General features: G+C 40.4%; 1 protein-coding gene across 1 annotated transcript in view; it reads right to left on the reverse strand.

The window, feature by feature from the left end:
- CNTNAP5 (contactin associated protein family member 5) overlaps positions 1 to 17854 on the reverse strand; it is a 705383-nt gene that overhangs the window by 333799 nt on the left and 353730 nt on the right. The window contains exons 8-9 of the mRNA XM_060261906.1: positions 2821 to 3085; positions 1539 to 1688 (exon numbers count right to left, since the gene is read on the reverse strand). Of these exons, the coding sequence (XP_060117889.1) occupies positions 1539 to 1688; positions 2821 to 3085 (415 nt within the window). The remainder of the gene's footprint in view (positions 1 to 1538; positions 1689 to 2820; positions 3086 to 17854) is intronic.

Consider the following 17854-nt stretch of genomic DNA (forward strand, 5'->3'; position numbering starts at 1 on the left):
CTGCCTGATGGACAAAATTCAGGAGCTAGGTGAAAGAGCTACTCCAAATGGAAAAACCCTCTCCCCCACCTCCAGAGTTTTTTACCCCCTCTGCCACCCCATGTCTTGCCCCTTTGGGATGAACTTCCTGTCCCAAGGGAAGACTTTTCCTCCTATCATCTTCCCAGCTTAATGGTTCTAGGTGCGAAGTAGCAGGAGCTTTTCTGGGACATTGACAGCTCCTCCCTCCCTTTTGCCAGCTATCATTCTGCGATATGAATAGGCTACCAGACTTTTTAATATTTTAAAATATGTTTACATGCTTTTTAAATATAAAACTGCTTCAGACTTCATGTATTTGACACAAAAGTTCACATTGACAACCATAAAATGCATTTGAATCCTTACAAACAGAGCCCATAGTGATTAACTGATACAGCATACACATAACTAGTTAATATAATAGACATGTTTCATGTTCCCACTTCTTCAGTATTACGATTTCTTCCACTTGTGCGGTATATTACAAGGGAGTTAGTCAGTTCCTTTTACTAGAAGCATAGCAAAGCCTTCTACTCCATCGCTGGCCACAACTAGGAAATACACGTCCTTTTGTGATTCACCTAGATTTACAGAAACACCAATTGGCAGAGGACTTTACTAGCTTTTATGGCATGGCTGTCCAGACCAAATGGCCAAGCTACACTGTGTTACCATGTGACCAGGCTGCATACTTAATCAACAAACAGCTTGTATTTCAGCCCACAATACCTGATCTCCTTGTTTGATGAAGTGTGCTTAAGAGAGCACACGAAAGCTTACGTTCTAAATAAAACTTGGTTGGTCTTAAAGGTGAAACTTGACTCCTGCTTTGTTCAACTGATTCAGACCAACACGGCTGCCTGTCAGAACTTGTAACTTTCCTGTATGCTGTTAGCCTAACTGACTCCATGTTGGAAACAAATACTAACCCAGCGTGCCTCATGCCAGGCCACTAACTAAAATAGTATACATTCCAAGCAGCCTGTGATCACTGGAGGGTGGCAGATAGCCTCTGGTCAACATCTGCAGGTGGCCTTTGAAGCCAGCCGCTCAGGACAGCTCAGCAGGGCTCCATCCTCCCTAGCTGATAACAGACCCTGAGAAACAGACAGTTGTCTCTGACCGTGTGAAAGATCGTTTTATTGTTGCTGCTACAACCGCATAAAATGTAACCAATGCTAGCTTCATTATCAGTGTTATCCTGTACCTTCAGCACTATAGTTCTCAATAAACGCCTATACTTTTGCAACAAAGTCTTGGGCCTCGCTTGAAGTTCTTCCAGTTCTGACACTGCCCACTTGGGCCTCTCCTCCAAAGTGAGAGGGATATATATGTCTCCGTGTGTCTGTGTGAGTATTTAAACTACTCAATCCCAGTTGCATTTTTTTGCTTTTCGGGAGATTTTATTCTAAAATTGTTGAACTTTAGCCACAGGCCTTACAAAAATATATATCACCCTCTCCGCCTTGTATATAGATTTTTTTTTCAGCAGTGTCTTCACATTGGAACTAACTTACCTCCGAAATAATAGCTGTTCCCAGAATTAATCTGTGAGGCAGTAGCTGCATGAACAGCAGATGCTACATCATTATCTAGAGTTAGGGTGATGTGATGTCTTCTAGCATTGATGTTAACTGAATGCCATAGGCCATCATACAGATTGCTGCCTGGGAAATAAACAAGCAGTACAAAACAGATGAACCGACCACAGAGGAAGAGATAATAGTTCTGAATAATGAGTGCACTTCAGTGGAAGAACAAAATTGATGAGCTGGCATAAACAATTAACACAGCTGAAAACTAGACTCTTATCCAGTATTCTTTAAGAAAGCTTCCATGTTTATTCAGCAAGGGGAGATATCAATGTATATATCCTTTCTCTGCCCACAGATGTACCTCTCTTCCCACAAGAGAAGTTATTGAGGTGGCTATTTCCTCTAGATCACCATCACCAAGGAAAGGCTGAACTGAGATATCTTCTACAAGAAGCCAAATATGCATTCTCATTTTATGTATATATTCCTGTTGTTCCCATCTCCCACACACATACGCACAATCTAATGTTACATGGAATAATAAAATCTGAAAATCAAATAAATATAAATGTTAAACACTAGCATGGGAAGATTTTTACCTTGAAGTGATAAATCTCATTAATTTTGGTTATGGTGTCCTGGGAAGATTAGAAAAGTAGTATCTCAAGTCTGGACAATTTTTTTGTAAGCCTAATTGTTCTCCATGTAAAGAAAATGTGTTTAGAGTTAACTTGAACTTCTGTGAATTTTGACTTTTATGATACACAAAGAGGGAGAATTGCTTATTTGTATAACGTATTTAGAATTGTAGGCAAATCATTCTGTGGCACTTTAAAGAAACTTTACTGATCTCCTGAATATAAAACCTCATCCTGCAATAAATGGGTTAATCTTCATGATGAAACAGAACTTTTGTGAGGTTTTTTTTTTTTTTGCTGAAGTAGAGGGGAAAATGACTAATCCTCTAGAATTTCCCAATAATGACTAGGTGGAGAAGGGAAGCTTGAAATTTCTTGCCTTTTGAATTGCCGTCACACAAATATCAAACCAAGGACTTGTTAAATCAGCCACCAACCTGTATATTGTTAAGATCCTCCCATTCACTAAACTTGGAAGGACAATTAAAAAGACGGCTGTCAACTTGGATTGCTCAATTATGCCTTTCCTTAAAACAAATGAGTCCTTTTATGTGCCATGTTCCAAGTTCTTATTAATATCTAAAATGAGGATACAACACGAAGTATTTATGATGGACATTCATTACCTGCATTAATTGCCACAGATTTCTCTGCTCCTCTCTGGATGATAAGTGATAATCGTCCGTGGTGGAGGTATACCAGGAGAGAACATGAACCTCCTGACAGTTCTGTGGACAGAAGCAAGCCATCTTTGTTCCATGTTCGAAACTGGAAACTTACTGACAATCCATCCAGTTGTGGGGTGCCTGGCAAGAGCAGGTAACTGCGGTTGGAACTGTCAAAGGTGATGGGAGTGATTTGTGGCTCTGAGCAGACAAAAGTCACATTGCCCTGGAATGTAATTAAAATGAAAAACATTTTTAATAGGAACAATGTTTTGTTTTTTTTTGCTTCTGTTGTTTTTTACAGATCCATGCTCTGAGCCAAGGAAATGCACACACTGAAAGTTAACAAGAAACTGTGTTCGGTTCAACCTAGCAGTGGACCATCAACTAATATTGCTCAACACTTCAGCTGAGGCAAAGCTGCTCCACATTCTCTGCCTTGGGTCTATGACGTGTTCTAGTGGGAATGGAACAAGGAGCATGCAGTTGGACCTCGCAGTTGTCAGCAGTCAGGGGAGTGAGACTAGTTAAAAGGGACCAGAAAAAAGGGATTAACAGGAAAAGGGTTTGAACAGGATGCCACTCCAGAGCACAACTATATGTGAGAAGAGATGGAATCATCCCCAAATCAACTACATTTCATCCTTCTCTGCAAGCCCACCAAGGGATCTTTCTGTAGGTGGGACAGAAATCAAGTATATTCATATGCTGAGAAAGAGAACTTAATCAGTGTATGTGTGTGTGTGTGTGCATGAAATTTTGTATGCTTGCTGACCAGATGTTTGTGGAAAATTCCAGGGGCATCCCAGATATTTCAGGTTAAAAGATCTCAGGCTATAGCCAGTGCTGAACTTGATGGACCGCTAGCCTAATAAAATCATGAGGTAACTTATAGCCTACATTGATAAGTTGATTTCAATCCTATAGCTGACTTTTGGACATCCTTAAGGCATACGTTACTATGGCTCAGTGATAGAATATCTGTTTGCTTGAAGAAGCAACTTCAGCCCTAGCTTTTTCAGTGAAAAAAGAGCGGGTGAAAAATCTCTCCTGAGAACCTGGAGAGCCACTGTCCATCTAAGTAGACAATACTGATCTTGATAAACCAGTGGAATGACTCAGTAAAAAGCAGGTTTGCATGTTCATGTGTGTTCATTTGGTATTGCTGACAGCAGTATAGAAACAAATTTTTTTTAATGGCTTTTATTAGCAGTTACAGAATATTTTTTTCTGAATGTATACTGAACAGATTTCCAGTGGGCTAGCCTGAAGTGAAATGCCTTGAGGAAAGCAAGTGCCTATGACCCCCCCCCCCCCCAAAAAAAAGATGTTTCTTAACTATTTTTGATATTCCCTCATTAGGTCTTAAACATGAGGAATTTTTTTTTGTCCATCAAAGCTTGGAAGAGGTTATCCTTTCTTCTCAGCTAAAGGAAGGGGGAGCAGATGTGTGTCTACATGAAAAGAAATGGAAGTTTAGAATTAGCTTTGTTAAGAAAAATCCTCTTAATTTCTTTTTTTTTTTAAACAAATTTATCCATAAAACTCAATTTCTTTTTTTAGAAATTTGCATTATTTTTTCTAATTGGTTCAATTTTGATCAAAGAGAAATCCAAAGAGAAAAAGGACAAGAACAGAAGATCTGAACATTTTCACAATTTCACTCTGCATGCCTTTGTGCTGTTTACCTGCTCCAATTTCTGCTTTACTCCAGGTGGTGTCAAGGAGAACCACAGGATCCATGATACCAGCCTTAAAATCTCAAACACCAAGAACTACACAATAATAGATTAGTAATATACTAAGTGCTTAACATTCAGGACATGGCAAGACTTGAGCTGCTGCACCATAATAATAATAATAATAATAATAACTTTATATTTCTATCCCACCCTCCCAGGCAGGCTCAGGGCGGCTCACAGCATAAAAATACATTATACATCGAGTTATACTTATAAAATCATGGTTAAAACAAATTACAGATTATATTAAAATTGACATTAACAATATGGTGCTATAAACATTAGATCTTCAATAGAATTCAGTAACTAAAAGCATTTTCAACGGCACTTCCTAGCTTGTCGTTAGTTGAAGGCTATTTTGAAGAGGTGGGTCTTACAGGCCCTACGGAACTGACCTAAGCATCGTAGGGCCCGTACCTCCTCTGAGAACTGCAGGTGCCCAGAAGTGTTCTTGCCATGTCCTGAGTGTTAAGCATTAAGCAGGAAGAAGTGTCAGTGAAAGAGGGACAACTGAGTACTATCCTGTCCACTGAGTCATCCTGCATAGTTGCGCACTGAACGATTACTATATTATATTATATTATATTATATTATATTATATTATATTATATTATATTATATTATATTATATTATATTATATTATATTATATTATATTATATTATATTATATTATATTATATTATATTATATTATATCCTGCTCTCCCCTAACAGGCTCGGGGCAGCTAACAACAGTTAAAAGCAACATATAAGGTTAAAAGATAGAATATATAGTAAAACCATTTTATACTAAATCTGCAATCACCAAAATTCCAAGATGTGCATCAATTAGGGTCGCCAAGTCCAATTCAAGAAATATCTGGGGACTTTGGGGGTGGAGCCAGGAGACGTTAGGGGTGGAGCCAAGATCAAGGCTGTGACAAGCATCATTGAACTCCAAAGGGAGTTCTGGCCGTCACATTTAAAGGGACGGCACACCTTTTCAATTCCTTCCTTCCATAGGAAATAATGGATAGGGGCACCTTCTTTGGGGGCTCATAGAATTGGACTCCCTGGTCCAATCTTTTTGGGGGGTATTTTGGGGAGAGTCACTAGATGCTATATTGAAAATTTGGTGCCTCTACTCCAAAAAATAGCCCCCCCCAGAGCCCCAGATACCCACAGATCAATTCTCCATGATTTTCTATGGGAATAAATCTCCATAGGGAATAACAGAGTTCCCAGCAGACATTTCCCTCCCCTCCCCCCGCTTTCTGATGACCCTGAAGCAGGGGGAGGGCCTCCAAACCAGGGGATCCCCTGCCCCCACCTGGGGATTGGCAACCCTAGCGTCAATGTTGCTAATTGTTGTTTGGCACTGCATTTATTGATGTTACTAGATGTTATTTAGTACTCTGTAATTGCAATTATATTGGTATTGGTTAGATTGTCAGTGCTGTGGAATGATAGCCACCTCCCCTTAGCTGTTGAAAGCAAGTCTGAATAGTTCGGCCTTACGAGCCCTACAGAACTGTGGCAGGTCCCTCAGGGCCCTGGTCTTTGGGGAGGGAGTTCCACAAAGCGGGGGCTACTACCAAAAAAGCTCTAGCTCTGATGGTGGACAGCTGAGCTTCCTTTGGCCCGGGGATCATGAGAAGAACCTAAACGTAGTGCTTTCTGGGGCACATTTGGGAAAAGGTGGTCTCAAAGGTAGGAAGGTCCCAGGCCATATAGAGCTTTAAAGGTTATAACCAGCACCTCGAAGCGAATCTGGAACACCGCAGGCAACCAGTGCAGAGATCCCAGCAAAGGCTGAATGCGCTCCAATAACAGCCTGGCTGCTGTGTTTTGCACCAGATGTAACTTCTGAATTTGAGTCAACGTATTCTGTATTTTGGGCATTTGATTTATTATTTGTGATTGATCTCACGGTATATTTTTTGGATTTTATATAAGAAATTGGTTTTTGTCTCATCTACTGGATTCCTTATTTCAAATGTGGTTTGGATCTATGTGAGAATCGAATTTAGAATTATTTAAAATCATTTACTGATTTATTATTGTGTAGTTCTTGGATGTTTGAGTTTTTGAGGCTGGTAACACAGAACGTGTGGTTCTCCTTGACTCTACTTTGTCAGTGATTTCTCTTGGGTTAACCTCCAGGTGTAGATGTCCTGCTATTCCAATTGGTCTCCGGGTGACAGAGATCACTTCACCTGAATTCCCTCCCTTCCCCAAACGGCACTCTCCTCAGGCTCCACCCCCAAAATCCCCAGATATTTCCCAACCCAGAGCTGACAACCTTATAATAAAGTGTTCTGAAGAGCTCAAAAGCTCTCACGCTGTATTGTGTTACCTTTATCAAACATTATGTGGCTTTTGTTTGGGTTTCTAATACTGACAAACATGGCTACCTTTTTAAAAAAAAATTGATAATATAATGCCTCACAAAGCATATCATGTTTTACAACAAAACTGATTTTAAATTATCATTTCACAGCTTCAGCATAAATATAGTCCTGTATTTTGTTTTCCTGACTTCCCCTTGTTGTGTACTCGTCAAAAACTCAGTTCCAGAGTACACTGTTTTAAAAGACTTCAAGTATATCAGACTAGTTTCAGCTACATAACTTCCCATACAGTTCACTTTAACAGAGTGGAAATACTCCTAGAGCTTTCAGTCTAACTCTTGGTACCAACATTAGTTCCAAATCTAAGTGTTCTCTTGAATGGGAACGCAGTAATACCAGTTCTTTGAAATTCCATTATACTTTATTCCACCAAGTCCTATACTGACCAATTAACAGCAGAGGAAGACATGTACATTCACATCTCTTTCAAAGTCAATATACATTTGGGGGACAGAAGAGTTGTGACACACTTGCTTTTGAAGTCAGGCACTTTGTGAATTATCAGCTGAAACCTGATAAACCCTGTCATGTAAAAGACTTCTTCTGTGGTACAGCCTCCCATTAAAGCAATCTCATTCGAACAGGGTTAGAATTAACAAAAAGTAACTGATGTATAGAAAAGTGATAAGGCACTTTAGGATTCCCTTGCTGAAGAGCTTTAAAAATTTCTTATTTGATCATGGAAATTAAATTTCTGGACGTACATTTAATTCATCATTAGACAAAGCATAAACTTCAATGTGATCTCTCTTATTTCTTTAGTTTACAGGACCAAGTATATTAGAGTAAGAAATGGACACATTCCCACAGACCGAGTTTGTACGGAAATGCAACTGTTCTTATCTATACCACAAAGATAATTATTAGAATCCAAATACGGGGAGGAAATCAACTCCACTAAATAATATGATGTACTTATTGTTCCATGAGATGAGAAGATGCCACTTGTGCCATTGTACTTAATCATAATCAGATGCTGGACAAGTTTCAGGTAAGACTGCCAGATATCACTTATTGAATGTGACAGTTGTTTATTTGAAAGATTGCTTTTTGTTCCAGTACATCATAGCACTGCAGAAATTGAAATTCATTCCATATGTCAGAACAACCAGCACTTAAAGTTCATACAACAGATGGCCTGATATCTGTAGGGTTTTTATTTTCTGATTGTGAGAATACTAATCTGCCATGTCAAGATGAAGAACTTATGTCAAGTTGAAATGAGTCCGGTAATGATAGGACAGCTGATGTTAGTTATGGCAGCTACTACTGAATTCACAGTTTGGAAGCTGAAACTCTATAGGCACATCATTAGATTAGACAGGATTGAAAACCCTGCTCAGTAAAAAAGAAATGGCATTTTGCCACTGGTTTAATTAAGGAATGGCATTTGAACTGATGGATTCCAGATAGAGAAGGGAACAAGGCAAGGATGCCCTTTATCACCATTATTAATTGTTCTTGCAATGGAAACTTTTGCTTCTAGAATTAGACAAGATCAAAACATCAAAGGACTGAGCATTGATGGAGAATAATTTAAACCACAGTGTTATGCCGATGATGTAGTACTTACAATTTCAAATCCACAGCACACAATACAGTGTTATGGGTAATACAGAAAAGTTTGGTTCTTTTTCTGAATTTAAAATTAATAGGAAAAAAAACCCTAAAATGATCTCTAAATTCTTATCAAAACAACAGGATAACATTAAAATAATAACGGGCTAGGATATGGCTACTAACTCATTTATATATTTGGGAATAAATATGTCCAGGAAAACAGACACACTCTCTCATAACAAATATGAATTAGTTTAGAAGAAAATTCAAGAGGATCTGAAAAGATGGTCTAATCTAAATTTTCTTGGCTTGTGAAAATTACGCAATAAAGTTACAAAAATTAACTTTCTATTCCAGTTGTTACTAATTGAGATACATAGAATCATAGAACTGGAAGGGACATAACATAAGAGAAGTCATGTTGGATCAGGCCAATGGCCCATCCAGTCCAACACTCTGTGTCACACAGTAGCCAATATATGTCTGTGTGCATGTGTGTGTGTGTGTATACACACACACACATATACAGACATACATATACACATACACACACATACTGTGGCTAAAAGCCACTGATGGACCTCTGCTCCATATTTTTATCCAATTCCCTCTTAAAGCTGGCTATGCTTGTAGCTGCCACTGCCTCCTGTGGCAGTGAATTCCACATGTTAATCACCCTTTGGTTGAAGAAGTACTTCCTTTTATCTGTTTTAACCTGACTGCTCAGCAATTTCATTGAATGCCCACGAGTTCTTGTATTCTGAGAAAGGGAGAAAAGTACTTCTTTCTCTACTTTCTCCATTCCATGCATTATCTTGTAAACCTCTATCATGTCACCCCGCAGTCGACATTTCTCCAAGCTAAAGAGCCCCAAGCGTTTTAATCTTTCTTCATAGGGAAAGTGTTCCAAACCTTTAAACATTCTAGTTGTGTTTTTCTGGACTTCTTCCAATGCTATAATATCCTTTTTGAGGTGCGGTGACCAGAATTGCACACAGTATTCCAAATGAGACCGCACCATCGATTTATACATGGGGCATTATGATACTGGCTGATTTGTTTTCAATTCCCTTTCTAATAATTCCTTTTTTATTGCAATCACACACTGTCTTGGCATTTTCAGTGAGTTATCTACCACGACCCCAAGATCTCTCTCTTGGTCAGTCTCTGCCAGTTCACAACCCATAAACTTGTATTTGTAACTGGAATTCTTGGCCCCAATATACATGACTTTGCACTTGGTTACATTGAACCTCATCTGCCATGTTGACGCCCACTCACCCAGCCTCCCTTTGGATCCCCAGGGTCATCTAGTCCAACCCCCTGCACAATGCAGGAAACCCACAAATACCTCCCCCTAAGTTCACAGGATCAGCTTTGCTGTCAGATGACCATCTAGTCTTTGTTTAAAAATCTCCAAAGAAGGAGAATCCGCCAACTCCCAAGAAAGCCTGTTCCACTGAGGAACCACTATAACTCTTCCTTATAACCACTATAAGTTCTTCCTAATGTTGAGCCAGAAACTCTTCTGATTTAATTCCAACTCACTGGTTCTGATCCTACCTTCTGGGGCAACAGAAAACAATTCCTCACCATCCTTTATATGACAGCCCTTCAAGTACTTGAAGATGCTGATCACATCACCTCTCAGCCGCCTCCTCTCCAGGCTAAACATACCCAGCTCCTTCAACCTTTCTTCATAGGACTTGGGCTCCAGATCTCTCACCATCTTTGTCACCCTCCTCTGGACTCATTCTAACTTGTGTATATCCTTCTTAAAATGCGGTGCCCAAAACTGAACAAAATACTCCAGGTGAGGTCTTATTAGAGCATAGTAAAGTGATACCATCGCTTCACATGATCTGGACACTATACTTCTGTTTAATACACCCCAAAATTGCATTTGCCTTTTTAGCCACTGCATCATACTGTTGACTCATGTCAGACTCAGCATATGGTCCACTAAGACCCCTAAATCCTTTTTGCACATAAGTAGTAGATGAGGTATACACTTCTTCACATCAAGACCATATACCAAAGTGACAGCTCTGACCTCCACAAATGAATGCCAAATGTTTCCTATGGGTACTGAGGCAACTGCCCTGACAGGGCTGCTGACCTTTTGACCCACTCCACAAATGAATGTCAGATATTTCCTGTGGGAAACATCTATGGACCTGTGGAGGCAAGTGTCCATTGGGAATGGGATGGAGAGGATACTAGGGTTGCCCAGCTAGGTTATTCCAACATGGAGGTTGGCATCCCTAATGCATGGCATTTGTGCATGTGCCCCAAGAACCCAAGGGTTTTTTTTTTCCCTATTTAAAACAAGTGTCTTGCTGCAAAAACCTTCTAGACCAAACCTCCTCCCTCTCCCAGCTCATGTCTGGGGAAAAAAGTGTTCTCCAAGGCCTTTCCCCCACCCACACAGCATTTTAAAAAACAAACAAGGTAGAGCTTTTCAGTATTCATGCTGTTTTGATCATTGTCTTCTAATGTGATTGATCTTATATATTGCTGTATGTGGTCTTGATGTGAAGAAGTGTATACCTCATCTGCTACTGATGAGCACCAAAAAGGAGATGCACTAAAGAGTTTGACTCAATTTGAAAAGATATTGAATGAAAAAGATAATTTTTTGGACATACAGCATGTCACAGAAGTGAGTACACTCCCTCACATTTTGTAAATATTTAAGTATATCTTTTCATGTGACAACACTGAAGAAATGACACTTGGCTACAATGTAAAGTAGTGAGTCTACAGCTTGTATAACAGTGTAAATGTGCTGTTCCCTCAAAATTACGCAACACACAGCCATTAATGTCTAAACTGCTGGCAACAAAAGTGAGCACATCTCTAAGTGATAATGTCCAAATGGGGCCCAACTAGCCAGTTTCCCTCCCTGGTGTCATGTGACTCATTAGTGGTACAAGGTATCAGGTGTGAAGGGGGAGCAGGTTATCGCTCTCACTCCCTCATATTGGTCACTGGAAGTTCCATATGGCACCTCACGGCAATGAACTTTCTGAGGATCTGAAAAAATGAATTGTTGTTCTACATAAAGATGGCATAGGCTATAAGAAGATTGCCAAGACACTGAAACTGAACTGCAGCACGGTGGCCAAGATCATACAGTGGTTTAAAAGAACAGGTTCCACGCAGAACAGGCCTCGCCATGGTCGACCAAAGAAGTTGAGTGCCTGTGCTCAGTGTCATATCCAGAGGTTGGTTTTGGGAAATAGACATATGAGTGCTGCTAGCATCACTACAGAGGCTGAAGAGCTGGTGGGGTCAGCCTGTCAGTGCTCAGACCATACACCGCATGCTGCATCAAACTGGTCTGCAGGGCTGCCGTCCCAGAAGGAAGCCTCTTCTAAAGATGATGCACAAGAAAGCCCACAAACGGTTTGCTGCAGACAAGCAGACTAAGGATATGAATTTCTGGAACCATATCCTGTGGTCCGATGAGACCAAGATAAACTTATTTGGTTCAGATGGTGTCAAGCATGTGTGGCGGCAACCAGGTGAGGGGCACAAAGACAAGTGTGTCTTGCCTACAGTCAAGCATGGTGGTGGGAATGTCATGGTCTGGGGCTGCATGAGTGCTGCTGGCACATACTGAAGCAGCGCATGAGCCCCTCCCTTCAGAGACTGGGCCACAGGGTAGTATTCCAACATGATAATGGCCCCAAACACACCTCCAAAACAACCACTGCCTTGCTAAAGAAGCTGAGGGTAAAGGTGATGGACTGGCTAAGCATGTCTCCAGACCTAAACACTATTGAGTATCTGTGGGGCATCCTGAAATGGAAGGTGGAGGTGCGCAAGGTTTCGAACATCCACCAGCTACATGATGTCATCATGGAGGAGTGGAAGAGGACTCCAGTGGCAACCTGTGAAGCTCTGGTAAACCCTATGCTCAAGAGGGTTAAGGCAGTGCTGGAAAATAATGGTGGCCACACAAAATATTGACACTTTGGGCCCCATTTGGACATTATCACTTAGGGGTGTACTCACTTTTGTTGCCAGCAGTTTAGACATTAATGGCTGTGCGTTGCGTAATTCTGAGGGGACAGCTCATTTACACTGTTATACAAGCTGTAGACTCACTACTTTACATTGTAGCCAAGGGTCATTTCTTCAGTGCTGTGACATGAAAAGATATACTTAAATATTTACAAAATGTGAGGGGATGTACTCACTTCTGTGACATGCTGTATCTACAACCTCCTTCTACAATATGATACAGAAACAGAACAAGTCCAGATGTATATGTTGAAATGGTAAAAACAAAAACAAACAAACAAACAAACAAAAACCCTTCAGGAAGGAGATTTTGTTCCAGCAGTGGGAAGAGCTATGGATGAAAGATATAACATACACAGCAAGTGAAGCACAGAGAAAACTGGAATAAAATGTTTTACAACTGGCACATTACGCCAAAAGACATTGAAAAAATGGATTTAAAAAGTATGAAGGATTGTGTTGGAAGTGTAAAGTGACAGATGGTACCTTTTACCCTATGTGATGCTCTTGCAAAAGGAAGAAATATATACTGATTTTTAATTAATATTAAATTTGCTATGTCACCAGGAATGCTATTAGGAATCCTACTAGTGAATACGGAAAGAAAATGTATGAACTATTCAGATAGATGTTAACTGCAGCAAGAGTAATAGTTGCAGAAAACTGGAAAGCCAAGGGCTGCCTAATTCTTGACAACTGGATAGACAGGATGTAAGAATGTGCAATTATGGCAAAATTGACAAACTATATTAATCAAAGACTGAAAGATGAATTTGAAAATAACTGGTGAGTTTTCTATGACTATTATAACCTCTGTAATTATACATTAAATGGTTTAATATTATATTATAATGCTATATGATAGTTTTAATAAGAAATTTTGTGTGATTTCTATTATAACAAATCGTGTGAAGATTCTATAAAAATTATATGAGGCTATTTATGTTATTACATATGGTAGATAAGATAGGGTAAAAAAGATAATACATTATGAGAAAATAGTAGAATATTTTGAGTAGACATTTATACTGATATTCTAGGCTATTGCATCATGTATATCTTTAAGCTATGATGCCATATATATGTATGTGTTATACCACCATATACATTATCTCACATTTTATGCTATAGCATCATGTTTTTGTTGGATACATACTTACATGCACACACAAATACACACACACCAAAATATATAACATTATAGCTTAAAAATATGTGAGATAACATATATGGCATTATGACTTGTACATATATATGGCTTAAAAATACACAAGATTAGATGGTGGTCAATAATGTCTTTTAGCATTTTAGGTTGATGCACCAGCTGTGACAAATCCTGGGCAAGGATAGCTTCAGGACCTTTGGTAAAAAGAAGACTAGACTCTTGTGGATCAAAAACTGGCTGAGTAATAGGAAGCAGAGAGTGAGTATAAATGGGCAGTCTTCGCAGTGGAGGACGGTAAGCAGTGGGGTGCCGCAGGGCTCGGTACTGGGTCCCATGCTCTTTAACTTGTTCATAAATGATTTAGAGTTGGGAGTGAGCAGTGAAGTGGCCAAGTCTGCGGATGACACTAAATTGTTCAGGGTGGTGAGAACCAGAGAGGATTGTGAGGAACTCCAAAAGGATCTGTTGAGGCTGGGTGAGTGGGCGTCAACATGGCAGATGCGGTTCAATGTGGCCAAGTGCAAAGTAATGCACATTGGGGCCAAGAATCCCAGCTACAAATACAAGTTGATGGGGTGTGAACTGGCAGAGACTGACCAAGAGAGAGATCTTGGGGTCGTGGTAGATAACTCACTGAAAATGTCAAGACAGTGTGCGTTTGCAATAAAAAAGGCCAACGCCATGCTGGGAATTATTAGAAAGGGAATTGAAAACAAATCAGCCAGTATCATAATGCCCCTGTATAAATCGATGGTGCGGTCTCATTTGGAGTACTGTGTGCAGTTCTGGTCGCTGCACCTCAAAAAGGATATTATAGCATTGGAGAAAGTCCAGAGAAGGACAACTAGAATGATTAAAGGGCTGGAATACTTTCCCTATGAAGAAAGGTTGAAACGCTTGGGACTCTTTAGCTTGGAGAAACGTCGACTGCAGGGTGACATGATAGAGGTTTACAAGATAATGCATGGGATGGAGAAAGTAGAGAAAGAAGTACTTTTCTCCCTTTCTCACAATACAAGAACTCGTGGGCATTTGATGAAATTGCTGAGCAGATAGGTTAAAACGGATAAAAGGAAGTACTTCTTCACCCAAAGGGTGATTAACATGTGGAATTCACTGCCACAGGAGGTGGTGGCGGCCACAAGTATAGCCACCTTCAAGAGGGGTTTAGATAAAAATATGGAGCACAGATCCATCAGTGGCTATTAGCCACAGTGTGTGTGTATATATAATTTTTTTTGCCACTGTGTGACACAGTGTTGGACTGGATGGGCCGTTGGCCTGATCCAACATGGCTTCTCTTATGTTCTTATGTTCTTGTGGTATACTTTATATGGAGCTTTCTTTGAACAAATCTGAGAAACTCCAATTAGTTCAAATGAGACTTACTAGTTGTTGTATAGTGCTTGTCACTGGGATTATATTATACTTATATTGACCTACTTATATTGACTCCAAATTCATATCTGGAAAAAAATTAAAAAATTTTTATTGACTTCTAAAGACTTAAAAGTTTGGGATTGAGATGCCTGAAGGACCATTTTCCCCTAGTCAACTTGGCCAGATGCTGAGATCAGCTGGTAAAAACCTTTTGTATCAATAAGTTACAGCTCATGATAGCCCTTTTAAGTAGCTTCATCAAGACTGTGGAACGTGTATCCATTTTTAAGGGTGTCTTGATCTCACAAGTTGTCATGCTCAAATTCTCCTCATCAATTTATCCCACTTCAAACACCACTATCGACACTTGCTAAGGTAAATGGCGTCCATTAGGTCACAGTGATTTTAGATGTGGCTGAACACATATAGTCTCAATATGGTAGTGGTACGTTGGCTAACCATGCTACTCTTCATCAGATGTCTCATGAAGATAAGAACAGGTAAGATTTGCAGGATCGCTTGGAAAGTGAAATCAGGTCTTGGCTCATCTCTAGGGCTTTTTTCTCAAACAGTTGATATTACAGCTGAACCCATTTTAATGGAAAGCTAAACTTTTCCCTGACTGAGAAATCTGAAAAGAAGTTTGTAGCCTCCAGAGAGAAACCAGAAAATCAGATGTGTGTAGCTGCTAAAAACTCCATCTAGCACTCATCTGGCATTTGAGAACTCCATCGAGTCCAATGTTTCCAGTCTGATTAACGGTTCTTTTAACAGGTAGTGAAAACTACTCCGAAGGGGCTCCTGCTGCTGTTATTACAGTTTGGACTTCTTAAATTCACTCAATTAAACTGAGATATTTAACATTTCCTTGGTAGCTATCATCCTGACCCTCACCCACTCACACGAGAGTTCTGTCACTATCTATTTTCAGGAATGATAAGGCAAACAGGGGAATTGTCTTTGTTGCAAGCAGTCCATTATAGAATCTATCAAAGCAGAAACAAGTTCTTTAATCATTTACAATGCAGGGAGAACTCTTTAGGAGAACATTTTAATATATGATATCGCTTGCAGGGCAAAATGTATTATAACAAGTACTAAAATACAAATTATCCGGAAGTCTGCTTTCCCTACCAAAGAGAACCCTGGGGAAACCTTTCACAATATAACCAGTAGGGGATCTCAGCAACAACACTGAGACCAGGTGTGTGGAATACATGAATGAGTAAAACAAAGGATTAGGGTTTGTAGATTCTTTCGGGCTCAAGTGCCGTATTCTACTGGAGAAAGTTTTTCATCCAGACGTTTCGTTCTCAGCTGCGGAGAACATCCTCAGTGGCGTTGCAGCCGGAGCAGGCGCTCTGACCTTCTTGGCTGCTGTGCATTGAGTGAGGCCAGGGCTGCAGGAGAGCTGCTATTTCTAGGCTGGAGGGGGTGTGGTGAAAGGGCAATTGGTTTGTAGATGTGCCCATTGTTTGGTGGGGCTTCCTGGAAGGGTAGTGATAAGGAAACTGGCTGTTGAATGTGACCATTGTTCTGTGTTAATTGCTGAGAGGGTTGGAAGGGGTGTGAAGATAAGGAAGATGGTTGTTGACTGTGCTGATTGTTCTGTGAAATGTGCTGGTTGTTCTGTGACTTTCTGCAATTTATAGTCTGTAGGGTGTTTTGCAGAGCTGGGTACCAAGATTGGTGGATGAAAATGCCTTCTTCCCTTCTGTTAAAATTGTGCTGGTGTTTGCAAATCTCAATAGATGCTGTAGTTAATGTTGTAGGTCTTGTGATTGTGTTGTCTGGTTGTATGTGGCAGCAAAGTTGGCACTTGGGTTTATTGCAAGCTCTGGTACCAGTGTCCATGCTCAAGTGAGATGAACAGGCATGTGAGAACAGACATTCTCACATTCTGACATGTTACTGTTTTATTGGTTTCCCACGCTAATGCAACCCAGGTCAAAGGTTTTCTGAATTTGTAAATTTTACTATTCTGCGTTGGATTTTAACGTTGTCCCACAAGCTATATGTAGCTCTGCTTACCGTACCTCATTCCTCATCTGAAGAAGTGAGCACGCGCATGAAAACTTACATTCCGAATAAAAGTCTGCTGGTCTTAAAGGTGGTACTTGACTCCTGCTTTGTTCTACTTATCCTTTAGCATCGTTCTATAGGGTATGCATGACAAGAAGAAAAAGGTCCCTCCATAAATATGTTTTCTTTTCCTTGGTGGTTAGGGTTATCAGATCCATATTGAGAAATTCCTGGGGACTTCCCAACATGATGAGGAAGAGGCCTCAGTGGAGTATTTCGTAAACAACCTCCAAAGCAGACTTTTTCTTTTTTTTCTTTTGCAGGCAGCCCTGGCACATGGGGCTCTGGTGCCCAAGGCAGACCCCCAATGTGTGCCCATCCCCCTATCCCCCACACCCAGGAGAAAACATACTGTGTGTGCGGGCTTTGCACACGGCATGATGACTTCACCCAGAGGTGATGTCAAGCCTCAGGTTCAGCAGGAGCTCACAGAAGTACAGCTCCTGAACCTTTCTGAGGGTTCCCCCTTTTCCTCCCCAACTACCTTGTTCATTGAACAGTAGGTGCAGCTGCATAACAATCCCTGGATTAGGAGAGCAGGCAGCCAGCCAGGCACCAGGGGCTTTGCCATGCCCCCAACAGCCCTCATTAACTCCTGGAGAAGCCCACACCACCCTTTCACCACTTCTTATGTGATTTTGGGCAAT

This window comes from Heteronotia binoei, chromosome 21 (genome assembly GCF_032191835.1).
Source record: "Heteronotia binoei isolate CCM8104 ecotype False Entrance Well chromosome 21, APGP_CSIRO_Hbin_v1, whole genome shotgun sequence".
NCBI classification, from domain to species: domain Eukaryota; kingdom Metazoa; phylum Chordata; class Lepidosauria; order Squamata; family Gekkonidae; genus Heteronotia; species Heteronotia binoei.